The sequence below is a fragment of the Pseudochaenichthys georgianus genome, chromosome 9 (assembly GCF_902827115.2).
Source record: "Pseudochaenichthys georgianus chromosome 9, fPseGeo1.2, whole genome shotgun sequence".
Taxonomy (NCBI): Eukaryota; Metazoa; Chordata; class Actinopteri; order Perciformes; family Channichthyidae; genus Pseudochaenichthys; species Pseudochaenichthys georgianus.
Genome location: NC_047511.1, coordinates 19,871,243 through 19,896,871, shown reverse-complemented (window position 1 = coordinate 19,896,871; position 25,629 = coordinate 19,871,243). Strand labels below are relative to the sequence as shown.

The following is a 25,629-nucleotide window of genomic DNA, read 5'->3' as shown; positions in this document are numbered from 1 at the left end:
TCAATGTATTTAAATAATATAATAACTTAAGCTCAAGCCCATGTGGCCTGCATTTAAACACCTACTGTTTGTAATAACTTACTTCCACTTACTTATGTCAGTCATACATCAGCAACTGGATGACCCTCATTTGCTTATATCTTTAGCGTTTAGGGTGAATCTGGTATTCTTACAGGATGACCAAAAAAAGCTTTATAGTTAGATACATACATTAGATCACACAGCATTAAGTGCATCATTACTATTCATTATTACTGCCTTAAGCACAATGTCGATTATTATTTCCAAAATAGCAACCAAAAAAACAATTGAATGCCACTGCAAAATACAAAACACAATGACATATTGCAATCATAAAAGTTATCTTTGCAAGTTAATGACAGTATTAAACATGTTAACATATGTTGCATTGCTCAGTCCCAGAGCTAGCTGCCTGGTGAACATTCATCCAGATGACAAAAGTGCTGCATTTATGTGCCTTGTCACTTGTGTGGTTACATATGGAAATCTACTTGTTGTTGGTGTAAACCATGTAATACCTTTTCAATTCAAAGTTACATTTTCTAGTCAGTGAATCCTTCTCATGTGGATCAATAATTCATCGTTACGTCTGAAATTGATGCCACATGATTTACAAGTAAACGGTTTCTCACCTGTGTGGACTTTCATATGCCTTTTTAATGATGACATGTCAGTGAAGCTTTTCCCGCAGGTCATGCACACATATGGTTTCTCACCTGTGTGGATTCTCATGTGCCTCTTAAAGTTACAGTTATATCTGAATTTGTGTTCACATGTTTTGCAAGTAAATTTCTTTTCACCTGTGTGGACTTGCATGTGGTCCATCAAGTGTTTTTTCTCTCGGAAATCTTTTCCACATGTTTGGCAAGAATATGGCTTCTCATCGGTGTGGGTGGTCATGTGTCTTCGCAATTTTGACATGTAATTAAAATCTTTCCCACAAATTTCACATTTGAAATTCTTCACTGAGCAAGTATTATGTTGCATGTCTGACAAGTTAGCGTTGTTTACATTGTTCCTTTTGGTTTTGTGATGTCTTTTGTTTATTTCTGGATCCGCAGTTCTTGTTAACCCTGCATCATTAGAATTGTGAGAGATGAGCTGCAGATTACTTTGTGCTTCTGATACCACAATGCTTAAAACTGGCATGTTGCCTACAGACTCTTTTGCACAAGTCTGTCCGCTGTGCACACTCTCCTCATCAGTAAGAGTCAACATGAAGACATCAGTCTCCTGCTTTAGTTCAAGCTGCTCTTCTTCCTGACTGGTGCAAAGTTCCTCTTTAATCTGTGGAGGCTCTGGGTCCTCTTGGTCCAGACTGGAGTTCCTTTCCTGACTACAGAGCTGCTGGTCAGTGAGAACCTCATCCTCATTACAGACATGTTGCTGAGGGAGCTCTGGAGGGACAGAAAATAAACAAAGTACTGTTAGTGTGGTGTTAGGGAAGCAAATTGCATTCAATGCTGGGCAATGGTGTTAAGATCAATATCACAATATCAAGACAACAACAAACAAGACTACAGAAATGCATTATGCATAACATTTATAAATAGATTTTAGAAAATAAAAAAATAAAACATTAGGCCACCAACTTTTTTAAACTATAACATTATTCTAACAATGTCTATTTTAACTGCTGTGCTTTGTGTATTTGTGATCTGTTGTTGGAGATCTGAATGTGAATTAATAAAGAGAAAATAGCTAACGAGAGGCTTTAACCATAATGAATCCCATTCAGATTGTTTTATCATTTGTAAGAACTTGATAGGAAACTAGAAAATTCAGAGAAATGTTGACTGACTGAAACTTGGGTGCGCATCCTGATGCTAACATTACCCCCGCTGAGTAAGTATTAATAGCATTAGTTGTATTGTTAAGGTACAACAAAGAATATCCATTAATTTTAGCTCACTTTTAGCTGACTATTTTAACTGTTTATCAATTACATTTTTGGATTCTTGTACCACATTCCTGCATCGTTCCTGATCTTTAAATTACCACTGGATTTAGTTAACGACGACAGGTGTGTTCAAAGATCAAAACGTTTCCACGGCAACGCCCTGCCAGTGAACGAGAGACAGCCTCTCAGAGAATGTATTGACAATATCGTGTTGCATTATTGCTTCAAAGTAAAAAAACTCCAATCAGCTAAATCTCCTACCCAGAGTATTTAGGATACCAGATGAACACCTGATGGCTCTTGTGTTGGCTATATGTACAAGTCCGTTTGATTAAATGAGCATATCGGTGTGGCCGGAACAAATATCCCTACATTGTGATCACCAAAGTATGAAGAGTGAAAATTGTGGCCAGCCGAGCAATAGTTGGAAAAAAAACTCTGAATATTTTCCAGCACCTCTCCACTTTAGTCGTGATGTCACCACTCTAAGTCTTAACGAGCTCAACCATACACACCCATTATAACATGTGATAGTGTGAAATGTCCACAAAACGTAAACTACTTGAGAACCATACTAGCCATCAAAAATATCCAAATAGTCTAATAAAGTCCATAGTCTCGAAAACCGTTTAAACTTGGAATTTTTGTTCTACGTTAAAGTATGCGGAATCTGTATGGGGTCAAAGGAGTGTTATTGAGCTCTGTTCAAATGGATTTCCCATTCATTCCTATGGAGCAAATTATCGCAGTTTTCTGCGAATTTGCATGAAAACGGCTAGGCGAATCTCTTATAAAAGACATAGCACTCCAATCCCGGTCATTCAGCACGTTTTGATGTGTTTTTTGTGTGTTTCGTGTCAACGCTGCCAGACGAGTAGCATGACATTTGTGGTGGAAGATGCAGAATAAGATGACTAGAAAATGCATTTCCTGCTGAAAATGCGTGCAAATGCACATGCACATGTAAGCCCTGTACATTTGTTGCTGAAATTAGCTGAAAAGGCAGAAAAATCTGAATATTGTAATAGTTGAATGGTTTCTTGCAGCTGAAAGTAGGCTGAAGGAGTTAGATATCAGATGTACACTAACACATTTTCCTGTCAAATAACAGTAAAGTGCTGGCAGACGCCAGCAATTTACTGTAATACTACAGTACTCATACTGTGAAATGACTTCACAGCCTCTCACTGTAAAAATAAAATACAGTATACTGCTGTATCTTTTCAATTAACAGTAAAATACTGGCAGCAGAGACACCAGCAATAAACTGAAATTCTACAGTATTCATACTGTTGAACAATTTCAGTTTATTACTGTAAAACATTGAATGATTCACAGTAACATTCTGGTTAGGGGGTTGCCAGTAGATTACTTGATTGATAATACAACAACTCAATTTAGCAGTTTAGAATATCTAAAAAGCCATTATTAATTAAATTAACATAACATATGTATTGTTCTGTGGGCTACAGACATCCGCTTAAAATATGCATTATTATGAAAATAATGCAAAATAAGCAAACAATTTGGAAAGGATTTAATGCAAACACACATTTATTTAAAAAGGCAGTGGCAACATAAATTCTGCTCCTGTAAAAAAAAGAAAAGAAGCTGTTGGAAGACCCAGAGAAACAAGTAGGGATGTAACGAGAACCAATACTTTGAGACTAGCGGTGTTCCGTCTCGTAAAAAATGTGTTGGAAATGCAGTAAACTCACTATTGACACGTCCAGGGGACGCACCCTATTTTTTCCCCCAGTATTGAAATAGGCAGGACGAGAGCTAATGTTAGCTGTTAGCAGTCGGTAAGCAGCACAGTCCTGCAGAGCTAACAGCCAATGTTAACCATTGAGTTACATTATGATGTGTTCAATAAAAATGAGTATTGGGCGAAGGTAAATTCTAACGTTATCATGTGTTCAAATGTAATCATGTAAAATATACTTTTTGGGGAGAAACTTGAATAAATGAATTTGAATGAGATGTTTTTACAGCAATATAACATAGATAATAGAGAGGGAATTATGACCTGTTTAACTTCCTGACAAAAACCAGTATGCAAACGGTAATAAAGGAGTGTATGTTAAAGTACATGGTTATCTATGGTTTTGTTTTTGTTTTTTACCGTGGTATCTAAATTTGGTATCGAGAATCGTAGAAATTCACTATTGGGATCGACTACTACATTTCTGGTATTGTGACAACCATAGAAACAAGCTAAAGACATGTAGACTAGCTAAATGAAACTGCCTAAAAGTGAAACAATGGCAATAAACTGAAATTGTTACATTGCATGTCAGATACTGCACCTTACCAAACGTGAAAACACCTGAGACATCAGTTGTAACTCCTTCCAAATTATTGTTATATGTGACTTGTCTTACCAAACTTGAACTTGACCTCGGCTCAAACAATTTGGCTGAATACCAAGGCAACTAATACAGAGGACATAAGTGTTTAACCTATAAATAATCCTGTGAGGTTTATATTCTCTCAAAAAGCAGTTTAAAATATCTAAATGTACTGCAATATTGTATTCTCTGCTGTCTGTGAAAATATACATCAGTAAGAACATTTTTGAACAAATGCATTATAAGCAACATTTTGAAAATATGCATCATTAAGACCATTTAGAAAATATGCACCAATAGCAAAATGTGGGGCTTGTGTTTTGCCTCTTGAAATAGTCCTGTGAGGTAGGTGCATGCTTAACTTCTGTTACGATTATTGTGTTATGTCACGTTTTCTATGTCTTGGTTTGGGTGTTTTGCTGTTCTCCCCGTCATGTTTTCCTCTTGGTATATTGTCTGGTCCTTTTCCCTGTGTTTTTCCTCCTGTCGTTAGTTTCCCTGGTGTGTCTAATTTCCTGATTGTTTTCACCTGTCACTCCTTGTGTGTCTCCTGTGCTCATCAGTGTCAGCCCCACCCCTGATTGTTCCCACCTGTGTCTAGTTACCCTGTGTTTAAATTCCCCTGTCTCCCAGTGTTCAATGTCGGTTCGTCTTGTGTCATGACTAGTTCGTCGGTGAGTGTTCTGTTTTGTCTTTGTTTATAGCCCTAGCCCTAGCCTTGAAATAAAGGAGTTTTTTCAGTTTATATCTGCATTTGGGTCCTGCTTCCAACATACACCATAACATTACGAACCGACCCAAAGATGGTAATACCAAAGTGTCTTGTAGCATAATGTGGCAACCTCAGTCCGATTCAAAGTCAAGGAGGTTCTTCAGTAGTGTGGAGACGTTTGTGTTAACTGTGGCAGACTTCTTCTGGACGATCACACCCGTCTTCTTGCAGACAACCTTGCCCCGGATGGCCTTTGTTCCTCTCTCTGGGTTGATACCAATGAAGCGCCTGAAATCAGAAAAATGTTAAGATCAGAGACTGAATGGAAAACTATTAGGAACACTTTGTTGTCTTAAATGGGTAGTTTGGGTTTTATTCCATAAGGTGATATGAGTTACTAACCGGTACTGACATGAGGTATTTAGTGCAATTCCGCTGCTTGATTTTTGATCAGACCCTACTATATCTTGGAACTATTTCATTTGTTGAAAATTGCCAGTGTATTACTACACACTGGAGCCAGTTCACATATTATGCCTCTATTCAAGCTTATTGGCGGCTTGATATGGGAATCGGCTCCACTGAATAGTAATACACATAATTAACAAAGAAAAATATTTTCAAGATATAGAGAGTTCGGATAAGAGTATCAAGCAGCAGAATTACTCAATATGTTGTATTCTCATGTGAATGGTTCATGTTTTATTTGTGTAGAGGTTTGACATTTCGTTGTTAGCTGACCCCATGTTCTGCTATTCATTTTTGCCTGACAATTGACCAGCTGGCAGGGAAATTTCTCACTGTCTGCCTGAGTTAATGTCTGTGCCAATACCGGTAAGTAACTAATACCATTTTATGTAAAAAAAAAAATGCAAACTATCCCTTTTAAGTGTGCAAAGTAATGATTTGTGGTTATTCAGGTTTCAAAGATTTTAATTGTAAATAAAAAAAGTTAAAACATTATTACAAGGAAATGAAAGGAGTCCTACCTCTGAATGAATTCCAGAGTACAGGCTGCCTCTTCCTGATACTGAAGGTTGAATATATAGTAGATTGCAAAGACAGCAGCAAGTCCCGTCAAAAAGGTTGGTGTGATGCCCTCAGATATGACACGGCCCTCAAGGGTGATCATCCATCGTCCAGTAGTGACTTGCCCGGTTCCACCTGAAACTTAAAGTAATAGCAACATCAGAATGCATCTCACCTTGCGTAAACATCTGTAAACTGAAAGAACAATGGCCAATCTGATATATAATATGTCTATCAATGAAGTGCATACCAAGCAGTATCAGACGAGGACTTGCAGGTAGAGTGAGGGTTGTCTCAACGTCAGCTGCGGTGGCAGACACCTGTAGAGAACAGACAAAGACGGGAGATATAATATGGTTTTTAAGGAGGAAAATAAACAAATGTCAATAATCTGAAAACACTGGGTGACAGTAACCTAGAGGTAGGGCTGCTAAATTAAATCGTATTTTAAATCGCAGTTACGATTATGGCTTGCAACGATTACGAAAACGTAATGGAAATAAAATGATTATTTTTTATTATTATTATATATAATTATACTTAAAGGTGGGGTAGGTAATTTTGGAGAAACCAGCTTGAGATAGCTAGAATTTGAAAATACACAGCTGGAAAAAATCTGCCACTTCCTTACAGAGCCCCTCTTCCAACACACACGAACGTGCACATGACCAATGAGGGCACAAGATCAATTTGTGCACAGGTGGAAGGCTGAAAGGCAGGTAGGCCATCCAGTTATTTTAGCCGGGCCAGCTAAAATGATTGGTCGTGCTTTTTACAGTACTACAGCTTCCACAGATGACGTTTTTTTATAGATTTTTTGTCAAAGCACTTCAGATATTCATTGCTATCGGGATGTTAAGAGCATTCCATGGAATATAACAAAAAGTGTATCTCGAGCCGGTTTCTCAAACTTACCTACCCCACCTTTAAAGTTCAGGGTAATCAACTGTTAAAAACATACTGCTCACATTTTTTTTCTCCAATAAATTGATGTTTTCAAAGTAAATGGATAATCGTTTTTTAATAATCGTGATATCAATTATTGACCCAAATAATCGAGATTATGATTTTTGCCATAATCGAGCAGCCCTACCTAGAGGTAAAAGAAGTGGGCTTCTGAAGTATCCTCAGTCAACCTGCTGTGAATAGATATATATGGCAATCAAAATGTAAAACACAGGGCAAGAAAGACAATATAAACTTACATTTGTAAGAAGGACAAGCCCTGTTAGGTCCTCTCCAAAGTGTGCCATGAGCAGCTGAACAACACAAAGTGCCATTTCATTATCTTCACAATTAGAGAGGACATCCTTGACATCTCTGTTGGTAGGTTTTCCCCTGAAGTATTCTGTGATGGCTCTCCCACATTCCACCATGCTGAGTTCCATGCTACGAAGCACATTGATGTCTGTGAGCAACTCAAAATGTGCATATATGCACATTTGAGTGAAAAGAAAAGGCCATTTGCTTCTCATATTTTCAATGTCAGGTGGTGGAAGTTCATTTATATGACGACGTTGTAGGCAGAATGTGAGCTCCATTTGATTTTTGACCTCTGCTCTTTCAACTCCACCTGCACCCTCCTGCCTGTAAATCTCCACCAGTCTTTGGCGGTTCTGCTCCACAGTCTCATTAGTTTCTTCTGGAGGGAGCTCTGGCTGAAATCTTGTACATCCATAAGTGTCGGTTGGCCCCCTCTTGTATGTAGAACTGGATCTAGAAGCTCGGTGGTGTGCATAGTTTCCCCCACGGTTCACATTTTCAATGCGGTTTTTCACTTGAATCAGAAGTGATGTATAACCGCAACCCAAAAGTGACCAGTCTGCGGTCATATCAGCAAAGCTCTTTGGGTACTGCCTGATGATATTTCGAATCACAGTGAGACACTGGGAGCGAGTGGGGTTAGCCTCATACCTCCTCATTTCATCTACGAGTATTCGTACCATCTGGCGTCGCTCTGTTGGTTTAGGTCTCTTGCCGCTTAGAATTGCAGAACGTATTTCTTGTGGCATTTGTTCCCAAGGGACCTGGAATGTTTCTGGCCATGTTTTCAGTACTTGAGATGTGGAAGGTCTGTTGCTTGAATCTCTGTTTCCTGCCTGGCTTGAAAATAATGCAATGGCTAACAGCTGTGAAGGGCTAGAATTAGGAGTGCCTGATGATGTCGATCGAGACTCAGAGACTGACAAAGCACTATTCAGTAGTGAAGAGGTTGGAATAACTTGCAGATCCAATGTAACTATCTCCGTCTCTAAAAAAACAAAATCAACAAAGAAAGATTTAGGGTACATCGCTAATAAGTTATAACAGTGTCACTGCAGACATTTAGCAAAATGTGGATTGGCCTTGTTTCTTTCAAAATACCTAAAGAAAAAAAAATAACTTAGTCTATGTTTAAAAAACACTTAGTTATCTTATATTAGGGATGTCTGAAAAGCTTAACATGTTTTGCACCTGTATTTTTACTAACATTCTTACAAAAATGTGTATTGGTATTGGCCGATATGGGTGGGAAAATGTGGGGTCTCGAATGTTAAGGGTGTCCAGTCCCCATGAATCAGTTTTTCGTACTTTTTGAATTGGCAACATGATTACAACATGATTGACGTTATGGCACTTCCAGATGACATAAATCTGCTTTGCTACTGTGATTGATCAAAACATTTTCAGTTTGGCATAGAACTTACATCAGTGAATTAGTTGAGGACCAGTTTGTGTCCAGACCCCTATACATTACCTAAGTGCTAAAGACAGAGAGTGAGAGCATTTTTGTAGTTTTTTGATCTATAATAAGTAACAACAATAAGCAACAACAATATGATAAAATATGAAGAAAAAACTTTTTATGAAAAATGTTTATGAAAAATGCACAAAATAAACTCAATATTGTTACTGTTACTTAATGTGGCTCCTGGTATCAGAATGTTTCTGGGTAAATTATATATCAGTTCTCTATACGTGTACCCTATTTTAGTACTGATTTGCCTGATACCAGATACTTGCAGTATTGGTGCATCTCTTGGTGCATCCCTACTTAAATGCCACACTGAATTAAATCCAGGAGTTTTTGACACTGAATTACAGGTAACAGATCAGCAATGTCTTCCTGCTGTACATATTTCAAATCGTCTTTTGACTCCAAGCCAGAGCTCTGAAGTTTAGAAAGTATTTGCCAATGGGTCTCTTAAGGGAGATTTGGCAAAGTCTTGCCGATTATCTCCTTGATTTCTTCACTCAAGTTAGCCATTATTCTGGAATAAAGGGATAGAATGGTGAATAATTATCATTGATGTGCCATGGACAGTGTACTCAGGCAAGGGGTAGTAATCCTCCTGATTAACACAACAGTATCTTATCTGCATCAGTGTAAGGCGATAGACACCACTGTCAGGAATATGCATGGCATGATACTGTTAAGCAATACAATATACTGCTGAATCCTTATGAACAAGAACCACTTAGATTTTTCTGATTACAAGCCCCTCATCATAATTTTTTCATTTTCATTTAATCGTTTATTTGAACCGGGACAGTGCACATTGATGAACACTTTAAAACAAAAATAATGCTTACAAGTGTAAATTAGCTGTATTTTAGCTTTGAGCTAATTTCCATCCGTAGTCCCGTCACATACAACATATAAGAACATGACATTTATATACATAGCAAAAATAAATACATGATATGCAGGAAGAGCATGAGCAGCATACAAGCATTTACCACATGGCAGTACAATGTAGCAGCTATGATATATAAAGTGCAAGATAAGATAAAAGTGCTACATAAAGTGCAAGAGGAGATACCCCTGTATAAAAGTGCATTTAGCGGTGATTACACGTCTGTTTGTTGCTCAACCATTCTTTAAGTTGTCCTTTAAAACCATTGAGAGTGGGACAATCCCGTATCTCAGTTGGGAGGCTATTCCAGAAAGAGCTGCCTTTAATGGAGAGGACATTTTGTCCAAAAGTGGTCCGTCTATGGTGGACTTCACAGTCTCCTCTGGTTTCTGACCTAGTGCAGCGTCCAGTGTGTTTTTGTGGATGAATTCCCTTAAGGGAAATGTAAACATAAACATACATTTAAACATTTATAGAAAAAACACATACTTTAAATGGTCAAAACTCAAGAAATTGTGTTTTTCAAGGATGGTACAGAGGTGGTATGAATATGGCTTTCTGTCAAAAACCTCTCTTGTACAGCTGTTCTATTGGTTTAAGGTTTGTGGCACAAGCAACGACCAGTTTGTCAAACAGTATTCAATGTGGGATAGAATCATACAGTGGAGGTATGACTTTGCAGCATTGACAGTTAAGAAATGTCTAATTTGTTTAAAATGTTGCAAGTTGAATTTAATGGTATTGGATACTTTCTTAATATGTTTCTTACAAATAAAGTTTGAGTCCATTATGGCTCCAAGATACTTCAACTGGGGGACTAGTTCTATTTCTTCTCCGTTTAAAAATACATTGGATCCTTCGATTTTGACTGGTCGTTTACTGAACATCATGCATACTGTTTTTTTTGCATTTAACTGTAAGCAAATGTTGTTCAGCCAGTGTTGAACCATGTCCAAAGCATTTGAGAGACAGGATGAGATAATTTCAGTGTTTTTCCCATGTACAAAGATGACGCATCATCGGCATACATTTGCACATTCAACTCAGGACATACATTAGGCAAGTCATTAATGTACAGAGAAAACAGTAATGGTCCAAGAATGGAACCTTGTGGAACCCCAACAGGGTTGACAAGGTAGGGGGATTTGACTCCGTTGACCAAAACACACTCTTTTCTGTTCGATAAGTAAGACTTAACCCACTGTATTGAATCTGCCGAAAAATTGAAATACGTCTGCTTTGTAAGAAGCACTTGGTGGTCAACAGTGTTAAAAGCCTTCCTGAGATCAAGGAAGAGAGCACCTAAATATGGGCTTGTGTCCTATAATAGGCTATGTGTTCTATAAAAAAAACCTGTCTCAGTGGAGTGGTGAGCACGAAAACCAAACTGCATTGGGTGGAGTGGAGCGAAGCCTTTGTCTAAATGTTTGGTGATTAGTTTTGACACCAATTTCTCAGCTACCTTAGAGACACAGGGGAGGAACGTCCCTCATGCTGACAGATTGATTTACTAGCATAGTAATTGGTTGTATTAGACCAGGGGTGCCCAACCTTTTTTGAACCGAGAGCTACTTTTTAAGTTGCCAGTCTGCCGAGATCTACCAGTCCAAATAGAGAGGCGTAGCCATTACTGACAGCCTACTACCAGGTAAATACACACTTCTACTTGTATAAAACTGACCTTTGTACGATTAATACCTCGTAAAATACTGCAGATCCATTATCTTACCTCTTTCTAATCTACACACATACAAGTATTTAACTGAAGTTACACAACAGTGTTGTTGATACAGAGTTGGAGTTTATTCACACGTCACATACTACAGTGGGTAATGTTTTCAAGAAACATTGAACAGTGCTGCCACATATGACACAGGAAAAAAAGAAAAGACACGGAACCCTTTCTTTGCCATTATATAAAAATAGTGTTGCTACAAAAGTATAAATTAGGCTTACTAACAAGACAACTCAGATCTGAAGCTACACAGGAATCTGCTGCCAAAGTGCAATAAATAAGACACAATTAATAGAATCAAACCCTTTTTTTGTTGCATTTTAATAGAGTATAAAAAGAAATGCCTTTAAAATAGGATGCAAGCAACACTAAAGTATTTTATTACTTATAAATACCTCTCTTAATTCAGGATGTGTCCCAGCTGCCTTCAAACATGCCGTGGTTAAGCCACTACTTAAAAAGAAAAATCTCGATCCCTCCATTCTCGCAAATTTCAGGCCCATCTCCCAGCTACCCTTTTTATCTAAAGCCCTGGAGCGAGTAGTCTACGCCCAGCTGCAGTCATTTTTAATCACGTAAGGTATCCATGAAAAATTTCAGTCTGGCTTTAAACCTATGCATAGTACTGAAACAGCCCTTTTAAGAGTTTTTAATGATCTGCTCTTAGCCGCCGATTCCGGCAGCCCAGCTGTCTTGGTGCTGTTAGATTTAACTGTTGCCTTTGACACTGTGGATCATAGTATCCTGTTGTTACGGCTTGAACAGTCCGCAGGCATTACAGGCTCTGCCCTTGCATGGTTCAGGTCTTATTTGACGGACCATAGCTTCTCAGTGCAGTTAGGTGTTTTCTCCTCTGCCAAAGCCCCTCTTACCTGTGGGGTTCCCCAAGGCTCAATTTTGGGCCCCATCCTTTTTCTATTGTACATACTGCCCCTAGGTTCAATTCTCACAAAATATAATATCCCCTTCCATTGTTATGCTGATGATGTACAGATGTACAGTATCTGCCTCTCAATCAAAATGCCAATTCACTACAGCAGTTGAAGGACTGCTTAACAGAGATTAAATCCTGGCTGAGCCAAAACTTCCTCACCCTCAATGAGAGTAAAACCGAGGTCATCTTTTTTGGACCCCAACCAATAGTCTCCCCGGTTGATATTCTGGGCTCCCTCAATAAAAATATCCTCCCCTCTGTTATGAACCTTGGAGTGACCTTTAACACCTTTTAGCTCCTTTACATTTGATAAGCAGGTTAGCATTGTAGTCAAGACCTGCTTTTTCAAAATACGACTATTGGCTAAGACCAAGTCGTTTTTATCTTTTAAAGACCTAGAAAGGGTTATTAACGCCTTTGTTACCTCGAGACTGGATTATTGTAATGCTCTGTATGTGGGTATGGACCAGGCCTCAATTAGACGCCTCCAGCTAGTTCAGAATGCAGCTGCACGTCTTCTCACTGGCCATAAAAAGAGCGACCATATCACCCCAATTCTGGCTTCATTGCACTGGCTTCCAGTTCGGTTCAGAATAGATTTTAAACTCCTTTTATTTGTTTTTAAAGCCCTAAATGGGATGGCTCCTGCCTATATAGCCGAACTTCTCCATCGCTACACCCCAGGCAGAGCCTTAAGGTCGGCTGATCAGCTGCTGTTGATATTGCCTAAGACCAGGCTTAAAACCCGAGGGCATCGAGCTTTTGCCAGCGGCTGGCCCTAGGCTCTGGAATACTTTTCCCCTCCATGTGAGGTCGGCCCAGACCCTGGGGGGTTTTAAATCAACACTTAAAACTCACTTTTTCTCTCTGGCTTTTGTTTAATTATCTATTTATTCATTTATTTATTTAGTTATTTATTTTAATATTTATAACACAACATAGGATTTCATAAAGTATTTTTAAAATAGTTTATACATTATTCGAATATAGGAAAAGTATATAGGATTACTTAAAATATAGTACCTTATATTTCATCTTTTTTTTCTTCTCTTTAGACCCTTGTGGTTTATTCTTAAAAACCCTTACACTTACCCACCCCCCATTTTCCCTCTGCTGGTCTATGGCCTTGTAGAGGGTAACGGGGTACAGAGTCGCTTAGATAAGCGGGGGAGTGCATCTGACGAAGAGATAGGTTGTTGTGCTCCCTATCTCTGTTTCTTATCTATATTTAATAGAACTGCTCGGGTCTTGATAGATTGAGTGGGGAAGTTCATGAGATCTTTCTAGAGGTTTATCAAGAATAACTTTTATCCAATGACCTTTTCCCTCTCTGTCTGTGTATTCTCTTGTTTCTACGCCGGGATCCGGAGTCGAGGCTGATCCTCTTGCTGTAGTCCTGTGTCTTGGATCCTCTATCCTGAGTTCTGGATTAAGTCGTGGACTTCGGGTCGTGGCTGAACTTGTCTCTGCGGTCCTGCCTTGGGTCTCGTCATGCTGCCTCCCTGATGGCTTCCACAGGATTGTAGCTGACATCCTCGTGGATTCATGGATACAGAGGGTGTCGTTTTTCTCATACTGATATTCTGAACAATCTGTGCTGTTGTATTTGCTGTAAAGTGTCTCTACTGTAGGCTATTTTTATTATATGTACAGCACTTTGGCTCGACCAAAAATCGTTTATAAATGTGCTATATAAATAAAACTTGATTTAATTTGATTTGACTAGTTTCTTAACCTGAATTGATAATAGACTAATCAATTTAAGTTTGCATTTTTATACCATTTTGTACAATAATTATAATGAATAAGTTCAAACAAACTAAAACTTACAGCTGATTAATAACGGTATCTAACTTGAGTTTTTATTATATCAAAAACCTGTTGAAATGCTGTTATTTTTACTGTCCCCCAAAAGCGCGTCGGCAGCCTCCAGGAATGCTTCTTTCACAACTTTGCTGTCTTTGAAAGACTGCATGTGTTTCGCAAGAACGTGACTGACACGATAAGATGCTATGGTAGCAGCCTTGCTCTTGTTGTTGGGCCTGGTGAAAATGGACTGCTGTGCTTTCAGGCCCCTCCCCTTTTGGGAGCGTAGGGCAGAATTAGGAGGGAATTCAGTCTCGTAGCGTTTATGCACTGTTTTGAAATGCCGCTTCTAAATTACCCTTCTTCGATAAAGCCACTCTCGCATTGCAGATGAGACAGATGGACTTTGAATTGGAATTCAATAGATACAAAAATAATCATCCTCCCACTCGGAGTGAAAGTGATATATTTTGGGCTCTTTTTCTTCTGCCATAATTGCGGTCTTGTGTGGGTGCGGACTGTCACTCCTGTTGACACGGAGAACGTCAGCGAAATAGTGCCCACTGCCCACCAGCCACGCCCCGACACATGGGGTCACGCCGGCCAATCACAGAGCTTTGATGCGTTCAAGTGCATTATTCTGGCACAGGAAGATTATGTTATAGGACATTAACGATAAAACAGAATATTGTTGTTCTATTTTTAGACACATCTCGCGATCGACTGGGAATCTCCCCGCGATCGACACCCCTGTATTAGACTGTCGATATGTGTTTTTATAAAGTTGGTGTCTAAATCATCTGCATCCCTAGCCTTAGAACCTCTTAACCCTAAGATTACATGTTTTACCTCAACCTCTGTGATTTCCTCCAGGTCAAAAACGGGGTGTGTATCCACAGTCGGGCTAGGTGAGACCTCAGATGGCGGGAAGAGCTTTGTAATGTCCAGAGCACTATTTATGAAATACTCATTTAGAGAGTTGGCCAACACTGCAGGGTCTTTTATCAGGGCATCATTGGTTTTTAATTCTAGTGTATTATTTTCCTGTTTGGTATGTTTACCTAATAGTTTATTTAAGATTTGCCAAACGTGTTTACCGTTACCTATCGCACCTTCAATTATATTGATGAAAAGATTTGCTTTGGCCTGTCTTATTGTTTGCGTTACCTTGTTACGAGTAGGGTTGGGTACCGAGAACCAACATTTCGATTCCAACGGCATCATTTAGAAATGTGAATTTCGGTTCCGCTTTTCGATGCCTGAGGAAATGTTTCTCGCCGCTCTCCGTAGCCTACTGTATGACTGCGGCGGGGCGGGAAATGTAGCATTGTACCCATAGATATATATATAAACACGTGTTTATATATATATCTATGGTTGTACCCAGCACCATATTATATTATATATTATATTATACTATTATATGGCTCTGGTTGTACCTACACTTCCTACAGCGTAACCTGAGACCAGGGCCAGCTCGTCGCACTGGCGTTATAGATGTTCGCCTAGGGCGCCAGATCTGTGGAGGCGCTGCGCTGACAGCTCTGGGAGAAAAAAAAATGTTTTGACCGTTGGTGCTCATCCTAATGTTCGGCCTTGATGTAACAACATTCATAATTAAGTAAATGTAACACCATTTTCATCCCGGTTACACTTTTCATTTGCCCTGTACGATGGGTGCTGTAAGTGATGACAATGGGGGATGTTGGCTTATCTGGCACCCGCAGCTCACAGCCAAAGTGCGAGTGAGCGTGGGAGAAAGGGAGGGTGCACCAGTACGAGCTGTTGTTATTAGCATCTGGTGCTAGCTGCTCTAACGGAAGAAGACGATGTTTCTACAATGATGTGGAGGGAGAGTCCTCTCAAGTCAGACTGAGTGGCTGATAACTACAGCTCAGTGAGGTAAAGGACTCTTGAGTGTTTAGATAGTCATTGACTAGAGTGGCCGCAAAGATCGCGGCCACTCTAGTCAATGGGTGCTATTCCACCAGACGCGCCGCGCTGCGCTCGAAGCGTCCCAGAAGCTCCTCGCCGCAAGGAATTTCTAAAATATAGGATGAATCCTATTTCTGACGCGGCGCAGGCAGGAAGTGATGAAAATCACCTTGTTGTCTGCTTTGCTGGTTGAGGGGGTGCACCCAAAACCGGCTCCTTCTCCTCCCCCCCCACCACCGTCTTTCAAGTAGGAGAATACATGCCAGCGTTCTCCTCCGGTTTACAGGCACTGTCAATTATATATATATACACAATAATTATGATGATGAATGCATATTTTTTTACCACTAAAATACAGCAACACATCTTTGATTCATCTTGTTTATAACTGGAATATTACAATTATTATTAACTGTGTCTGTAGTCTACAACACAACAAAATAACAACAATAAACCCGATTTAAACAGACACAAACATAAACCATTTAACTACGTAGCCTACTTACTTGTAGAAGTACAAATGTCCAGGAAATATTCCAAAATCAACAACAACTGCGAGGCTGCACAGACGACGCTCCGCTTCCGCAACGTTTTGAAACGCGCCTGGTGTGTTAGGTCGCAGGAGGAGGTCGCAGCGTGGTGGCGCAGCCGCAGCGTGGCACAGCGCGGCGCAGACGCTCCTGGTGCGTTTAGGGGTTAAGTTATCTCAGTGGGTCTCAAACGTTTTGATCACAATTCACAAACAGATTGAAGCATTTTACTTTAAAATGTTCAAACATTTCTTCCCGGTATGCCTGAGAAGGCAGATATGCTTGTTTTTCTCAACAAGACCTGTTTTTAAATGGGGGGGGGTCCTTTACAAGTTGGACTGTTGCACTGTTGTAGCTTCAGTGGTTCTCAGGTTACAGTTACATAGTAGTGAATATTACTGTAAACTAACCTGTGTAAAAGTTTCTCGAATAAATGTAATTTTTTTTGGTGGAAGAAGCATGCATCATTTTTTTACCCTGCCCCTCAAAGAATCGGAATTGAGAACCGTTAAGAACCGGAATCGAAAAGTAGAATCGGAATCGTGGAAATTCAAACGATACCCAACCCTAGTTACGAGCATGAGTGAATTTCTGTCTGTCAGTGGATAGTCCAGATTTCAAGCTCTGCTTGAATAGTTGGTCTCTAAATTTCATTCAATTCCTGCACTGTAGATTCAGCCAGGGAAGATTATGTTCCTTCCTGTCCCTAAGGCACCCTCTCCTTGAGAAGGAAGACATTGTATCATTACATTACATTACATTGCATTTAGCTGACGCTTTTATCCAAAGCGACTTACAATAAGTACATTCGACCAGGAAGACACAACCTTGAAGAAAACAGAATCATATAAGTATATCAGGTTTCATAGAGCCAAACATTTCAAGTGCTACTCAACTGGCTATAGATAAGCCAGTCCTTTATTAGTATACAAGTGCTCTGTTAGCAGTTCTTAGTTTGTAATTCTATCGCTCGAGGTGGAGTCGAAAGAGATGAGTTTTCAGTCTGCGCCGGAAGATGTGTAGGCTTTCTGCGGTCCTGATTTCAATGGGGAGCTCATTCCACCATTTTGGAGCCAGGATAGCAAACCCACGTGTTTTTGCTGATGGGAACTTGGGTCCCCCTCGCAGCGAGGGTGCAGCGAGTCGTTTGGCTGATGCAGAGTGTAGTGCACGCGCTGGGGTGTACAGTTTAACCATGTCCTGGATGTAGGAAGGGCCAGATCCATTCGCAGCATGGTACGCAAGTACCATTGTCTTGAAGTGGATTCTAGCAGTTACCGGAAGCCAGTGGAGGGAGTGGAGGGAGTGGAGGAGCGGCGATGTGTGGGAGAATTTAGGAAGGTTGAAGACCAGGCGAGCCGCTGCATTCTGGATGAGCTGCAGAGGTCGGATGGCACATGCAGATAGACCAGCCAGGAGGGAGTTGCAGTGGTCTAGGCGTGAGATAACTCAGTTTCTAATATGTAATATTAAGATTACAAAATGCGTCTATGATGTATTTTCGAGCTTTCCAATCCAGACGAGATCTCTCTCTCCCGTCTGTGTGCGAGGGGGCGGGGCAGTTTGTAAAGGTCTCCTGACTGTGTTACAGACTGTCATCCTGGTTAGTGGTTACTCTGGGTTCTGTCTTCAGGACAGAGTGTTGGATTTGTTTGTTAATTGGATGGGACTTGATTGGATTCAATATTAGAGTAATTTTCTCGTTTGTGTGTTTGTTTAAATATATTTGGCCTTTGTTTATGTGATTGACTGATTTACTCAAATAAAAAGTTTGATGATTTGTATGATGTTTTATTTATGTTAAGGTCACTTTGAATGATTTTAACTAATGATAATGTAGAAAAACTAATATTTTAAATTCGGGACAGTCCACATTAATTTCGGGACGGCTTGGATTGTATTTCGGAACGGTTCCGGGAGGATGGTGAAAAATGTTAGTCGAGAGCCCTGGTGTGGACGGAAGCCTTTTTTGCGATTGCGTTTGCGTATGCGTTTTACCGTATGCGTCCCCGTGGGGCCGGGGCCTTAGACCACACCAAACAGAAGCAGAGTCGTTAGCTGAGAGCTGATATTGGAGTTCCTCAGAGTATTGTCGTTTAGCATTTCTCACCGCCTTGCCAAAGACGTACTTCGACTCTCTAAAACGTGCCTTATCACCACTCCTAAACGCCTCCTCCTTGTGCAATCTTAGCTGTTTCAGTTTTGGTGTGAACCAGGGCTTGTTGTTGTTGAAACTCACCCTGGTGCGTGTTGGTACACAGCTGTCCTCGCAGAAGTTGATGTATGACGTCACAGCCTCTGCATATTCATCCAGACTTTGCGTTGCAGTCCTAAACATGTCCCAGTCAGTACAGTCCAAACACGCCTGAAGTTCCTCCATAGGTTTACTGCTCCACTGCCTGAATGTCTTCACTACAGGTTTACACAGCTTGAGTTTTTGCCTGTATGCAGGAATCAGGTGATGGTGTGGTTAGAGTGGCCCAATGCAGTGCGGGGGACGGCGTGATAGACTCCCTTGATGGTGGTGTAACAGTGATCCAAAAATATTCCCCTCTCTGGTGGGGCATTTAATAAACTGTTTATATTTTTGGGAGTTCGTGGCTGAGGTTGCCTTTGTTAAAGTCACCAAGAACAATAACTAGGCAGTCCGGATAAGTCCCCTCCACACACAGTATCTGGTCGGCGAGTGTGCGCTGTGCTTCCTGCACGTTCGCATGTGGTGGGATGTACACACCGACCAGTATGAATGAGGGAATAAAAGGTTTTGCAGTTGATAAAAAGAGTTTCCAGAGTGGGAGAACAGTGCTGCAGAATCACTGTTGTGTCACATCGTTGCACCAGCCAATGTTTGTGTAAAAACATATTCCCCCACCTTTTGATTTGCCAGAGAGCTCCGTGTCACGATCCGCTCTGACTAGCTGGAAGCCTGCCAGCTGAAGCGCCAAGTCAGGAAGCGATCCACACAGCCAGGTCTCAGTGAAGCACAAAACACAAGATGAAGAAAAGTCTCTGTTTCTACTAACCAGTAGCTGAAGCTCGTCCAGTTTATTGCTTATGGAACGCACATTGGAGAGAAATAGTACGGGTAGCGGCGTGCGAAGTCCGCGGCTCCGGAGGTGCACGAGTGTCCCGGCCCGTTTCCCTCTCCTGTGGCGTTTGAGTGCTCGAATGCAGGTGAGGGTACCTTTTACGAGAATGTCCAGTAATTCCCCGGAAGAACAGAGAAAAGTGGGAAAGTAATCCGCTGAAGTTGTTTCTCTAATGTTTAGGAGATCTTCCCTGGTGAAAGAGTTTGGTGTACACAGTATGTAAACACCTGACATACTGGCCTGCAATAGCATGTTAGTGGAACCTGGGCTTTCCCTGACCTTGTTGTCACCAACCCGGGCCTGCGCCCTATACCTCTCACTGAAAACAGACTTGTGAGTAAGAACATACTCGTCAGCCAAAACCGCAGCATCAGAAAGTTTCACAGGTTTTTGCTCATTAAGGTATGTGGCTACTCTTTCAGGTAAACAGTTTTGAAACTCTTCCATAAGTACCAATGTTTTCAGGTCCTCTAAACATTTTACCCCTTTTGACGAGCACCATCGATCAAATAGTAGGCCTACTTCTTTCTCACGGGCAAATTCCACATAGGCTTGAGAACAGTGGTGGCCGGCCCATAGGGGCGCCGCCCCCCCTCTTCCCACATGTTTGATTGTCATTACAAAAAATATATATATATATATATATATTTAAAAAATATATTTTATTTTTATTTGTAATGAACAAGGTAAATATTATATAGTTGGTATCAGTAAAATGTATAATCTAAAATAAAATCTTGTTTCAAATTGTGTTACGATATCTAAAGTCACATGTTTCCTGCCTGGCCGCATTACCCTCTCTCATCTGGGCGCTAAGAAAGGAGTCCTCACTCAGCCCCAGCAGCATCCAATACATTGCTGACTGTTGCTATCTGTAAACTATGCTGCCGAAACATAATTTCAGCCAATCAGCGTCTTCAGATCTGATGGTCAAAGGGCGGCAATTTCAGCGCCCGATGCAGTCTGTGAGTTGGTTATGACTAGAAAGGATCCGTCTTGTGTAAAACTCTCGCGAGAGTTTGCGAGTCACGTGGCTGAATGTTTACACTTGGCAGGCAGCCTTTCAGTTACGATCGGTAACATCAGTAGGCCACAGCAAATGATGGTGACAAGCTAAACTATCTATTAATTATGTAAATTACAGGGAGTGTGATTGTAACTGTGTGTGACTAGCTGGATGCAAACAGGTAAACGCTGTCTTTTGTTTCGCATGCTTGCTCTTCAAACAGCCGGGGACAGATACTATGTGCCCGTGATAAATAAAAACACACACACACACACACACACACACACACACACACGCACACGCACACGCACACGCACACGCACACGCACACGCACACGCACACGCACACGCACACGCACACACACACACAGTTGAGTTTTGACAGCATCCATCAAACTAGATTTTTTGCCTTAATGGTCTGTTTTCTAATATGTTTGTGTTTCTGAACCACGTCTGTGTCTGCCTAGAATGTTCGTATTTAGTCTCCTGATTTTAAATGGGAATTAAATCATTTGAGTGTTCCCAAAGAACCGGTGTTCTGCAGTTTGTGTGGGCCTACTGCACAGTTTACTGTAGAAACTATGTCCAGGACAAGGTATTTGGAAGTTTTGGAAGATTCATAGCTAACCACACTGAAGATTATAGAGGTATTGATCAGTCTTCTCATACCTCTAACATCACCAGAAGTCATCATTTAAGGGGTCATTTCTCAACATTTTCCCTGTGTGGTTTATTCACCATTACAATAGCCCCACCTAAAATCATTTCCACCAGCCGCCACTGCTTGAGAATCATGTTTTTTTAAAACTACGAAATCTTTGGCGATATATATAAGCATTTTGTGAGTGCGCGAGCGGTAACGTGAAATGTTGTTGTTAGCATCTGGTTAGCTATCTATGCTAACGGATATAAAGAGCTGTTTCTACACCAAGGTGGAGGAGAGTCCTCTCCTGTCAGACTGAGAGGACCTTATAGTCAGCTCAGTGAGGTAAGGACTCTCTCAGTATTCACTTTAGTGGAGGTTATCTCAGTGGGTCTCAAACGGTTTGGTCACCATTTATGTAAACAAGTATTTGCGAGGAACACCTTCATATGATCATTATAGTTATTAAAGAATAAGATAATAAATGAAAAACGGTTATGAAATACTATAGGACAAGAATACAGTTTAAAAGGGGAGTGATTAGTCAAATATCCATAAAGAAAAATTAAATCTGTGTACAGTAGTTCTGTTTCATAGGGATGCTGAGAGATGTAGGCTATCCATAGATCTCTTCATTTTGCTCTCAAAGTGCACCAGATTGATGCATTCAACTTCCATATTTAAAAAAAAGTCTTCCCGGAGGAGCATGCCCTCAGACCCTCCTAGAGGAGGTTAGGTCCACCCCCACCTAAAACATGTTCACATGGATAGGATACTAAAATACATTTGCACACTTTTTATATGGTGGCCTATGTCCATATGTTTCCGTTTTGGTAGTCGTGCCACAACCGTGCATGTCTGCACAAGTCATAGGTGCGCTATACAATAGCACTACACCCCTGCAATGTGTGTGAAAGACAATAGACTTTACAGCATGTTTTTTTTAAATTGAAGTTGCGTTGGTGTTTGTGTGTTGGTTGTTGACGACAGTGTGTGCCCCCCCATTGGTAAATGATTTCCGCCCCATTCGATTTGTTCTAGAGCCGACCCTGCAAGGAGGGGAGCACGTAACAGGTCCCTGTGCTGCTGCTTCACATTGGCCAGCCCACAATGCATTGCTAACAACAGTACAAAACCATATTACATAGATACAGTAGATTAGCTTTGAAAATTGGCTGTAAATTAACAGAAATTGCTTACAGTGTAGTAGTATAAATTCAAGTAGCGTTACATCTATAGGGCTTTTATTTTAAAGGGGTGTGTGGTTTTGGGGAGTGCGAGGTGGAGAAAAACAAAATGAGATGTCTGACGTCAATAAATGGGAGGTTATCCCATACAAATAATGGTTGTGTGTGTGTGTGTGTGTGTGTGTGTGTGTGTGTGTGTGTGTGTGTGTGTGTGTGTGTGTGTGTGTGTGTGTGTGTGTGTGTGTGTGTGTGTGTGTGTGTGTGTGTGTGTGTGTGTGTGTGTGTGTGTGTGTGTGTGTGTGTGCATATGTAGTATACAGCCAGTGTGTGTGTGTGCATGTACCAGTCTGTCTGTGGGCTTGTCTGCTCTGATTAGATGTCACTCAGGTGTGTGGCCCCAATCTGCCCAGCAACACCACAGTAACCAACTGCAGCACTGAGTCCCATGTCATGGCCATTTCTACTGATCATAATTCCATTGTTGAGGTATACTAAAATAGATTTATACTGTGCAATTTTCCAAACTCGCATTGGTTTCTCATACAGCATCTCTGTAAAGTATGTGTATTCACTCTCTGTCCTAAACGGCTTGTTCGAGCTCCTGACCCCCCCTCCATGTGAGCCCAGTGTGCTCTGATTGGTCGAGAAGCTGACAGGCTCGTTGCTGCTCGCACACACACAGACACACACACTGCTGCAGGAGCAGACAGGCTTGGCGATACAGCTAGAACAAGTGAAACTCATCCTGAGCACACACAAACACTCACAGCCGAAGTAAAAACAATAAGTGTGGCTTGATATTGAGTAAAAAAAAAGTTTATAACGCTGTGAGAATGGGTCTGCGGAGAGCATTTCTCCGCGATCCCAATGTAGTAGTCCGAAAAACTTTACCCATTTAAACAGTCGTGGTAGATACCTTGTTTGTTTTAAACATCATAAATACACAAACAACAATGAATACTTACATGTTGTACCGAATCTCCCGCTGGTCCAAACAAAGCAGGAACAGCATCGTTCTTCAGTGCCCTACGCTGTACATATCCGGCATGAATCGCTGAAAGGTTTTGGGAAGCTTTGTTTCGTGAAAGGCTGGCAGAGGGTGCGGCCATAGCTCTGGGCGTGGCTACTGGGTATCCCTACATAGCGATACCCAGGAAGAAAATTACAAATCTCCAACGAGGCGTTTTGGGGAAGTATTTTCTGTGTTAGAGTTGTACTCGCTACAGGGTGTACTTTCAGGGTTTGTGACACTCTGCAGACCGTTTACATGCATACAAACCTTCATAACACACAAGGGGACGGGTAATAACCGGAAAAGCATGACATGGGACCTTTAAGAATGCATTGAGGATTATATCTGACAATATTTCCTCCGGTTAAAAAACTATGGCTCCTATCAAAGAAATGACCTGACCATGAGCATCAGGGAGCACCCTGATGAACTGATCTATGTTTTTTTTGGGCGGTTTTGTGTGTAAAATGTGGTGATGGCAACAATTTGACTGAAAATGTACCAAAACTTAAACATTGATAAGTCAAAAACTGTAAAAGATGTCTAACATTAATATTCCTTTTGTCTATATATATATATATATATAAATATATATATATTTGTTGTATATATTTTGTTAGTGGAATGCTGTGGCACAGCATTCCACTAATAAGTATGTTGAACACTATACTGTGTGTGGCTTCGCCAGTCATACAGAATAATGAATAAAGTTTGTTACACACCTGTTCTGTTCAGCTTTATCTGGGGCTTGTCTACAGACTCTTTTGCACAAATCTGTCCGCTGTGCACACTTTCCTCATCAGTAAGAGTCACCATGAAGGCATCAGTCTCCTGTTTTAGTTCAAACTGCTCTTCCTCCTGACTGGTGCAAAGTTCCTCCTGTTCCTCTTTAATCTGTGGAGGCTCTGGGTCCTCTTGGTCCAGACTGGAGTTCCTTTCCTGACTACAGAGCTGCTGGTCAGTGAGAACCTCCTCCTCATTACAGACATGTTGCTGAGGGAGCTCTGGAGGGACAGAAAATAAACAAAGTACTGTTAGTGTGGTGTTAGGGAAGCACATTGCATTCAATGCTGGGCAATGGTGTTAAGATCAATATCACAATATCAAGACAACAACAAACAAGACTACAGAAATGCATAAAGCATGAACAGAGTTTATTTAAAAAGCATGCGGCAACCCACTTTTTTAACATGTATTAACAATGTGTATTTTAACTGCTGTGCTGTGTGTTTGTGATCTGTTGTTTGAGATCTGATCATGAATTAATAAACAGAATGTGGTCCTATCAACACAATAGGATGCAATATGTAGCTATCAATTCAGCATGTAATGTCTTAACTGGTCAAGTAGTACTTCTATTCTATTTGATTATTTATTTCCAGTTGATTTCTTGAATATATATAATAATAAAATATCTCATGCATAAATGAGCAGAACATGGAAATACTTAATGGAAAAATAGGTCCCTCAATATTATATGGGAAAATATACTTAGTTGCTGCTAGCAAGAAGAATAATACATTTAAAGAGACACACACAATATAGCAAACGAGAGGCGTTAACCATAATGAATCCCATTCTGATTGCTTGATAATGTCTAAGTACTTGATAGGAAATAATAAAGTATTTCATGGTTTGTTACACACCTGTTCTGTGCAGTTGTATCTGAGGCTTCAAGACGGTATCCAATAATCTGCGTTGACGACAAATCTCCTCCTCGTATGCTGATAAAGCTTGAGCAAAAACTCCAAATATTTCATCGGCAGCTGCAGCTAGTCGCTCGTTGATAACACTTCTCAGTTTCTCAACAGCAGCCATTTCTACTGTGTGAAATATATGGATGTATGAAGAGACAAAATAAGCCAAACCAACTTTTATTTCTCTCGTTGGCATGAACAAAACAACTTCCGGTGGAATGTTCTTCTTCGTTGGTTTAGGGAGTCGTTCTGCACTGATAAAGTTACATTACCACCACCTACTGGAATAACATTCAAAAATACATTGTCCAAATCTCCCCCAATAACTAATAAGGCAAACAATAACATAAACAACATGTTCCCCAACTCTTGTTCAGTGAGTTGCATGAATCACTTTTGTTTGACTTCTGGGTGAACCTTTTCTC

The 25,629-nt window shown here is 40.6% G+C and overlaps 1 protein-coding gene across 5 annotated transcripts; it reads right to left on the bottom strand.

Annotated features, from left to right (window-relative positions):
* Positions 1-174: 174 nt before the first annotated feature.
* Positions 175-25,412, bottom strand: LOC117452035 (zinc finger protein 853-like). Of its 5 annotated transcripts, XM_034090451.2 has the most exons (7): positions 25,154-25,412; positions 24,230-24,511; positions 7,219-8,264; positions 6,264-6,333; positions 5,974-6,154; positions 5,086-5,272; positions 1,335-1,418 (listed from the first exon to the last, which is right to left on the bottom strand). In XM_034090451.2, exons 1-6 carry the CDS (start codon positions 25,398-25,400, stop codon positions 5,116-5,118), a joined length of 1,983 nt encoding a protein of 660 aa, XP_033946342.1. In that variant the 5' UTR covers positions 25,401-25,412; the 3' UTR covers positions 1,335-1,418; positions 5,086-5,115. The 5 variants fall into 5 exon arrangements, with proteins under 5 accessions (XP_033946345.1, XP_033946342.1, XP_071060452.1 ...); XM_071204351.1 differs by lacking the exon at positions 1,335-1,418 and having other exon boundaries at positions 3,464-5,272; XM_034090452.2 differs by lacking the exon at positions 1,335-1,418 and having other exon boundaries at positions 3,464-5,272; positions 5,974-6,148.
* Between the last annotated feature and the right edge of the window lie 217 nt (positions 25,413-25,629).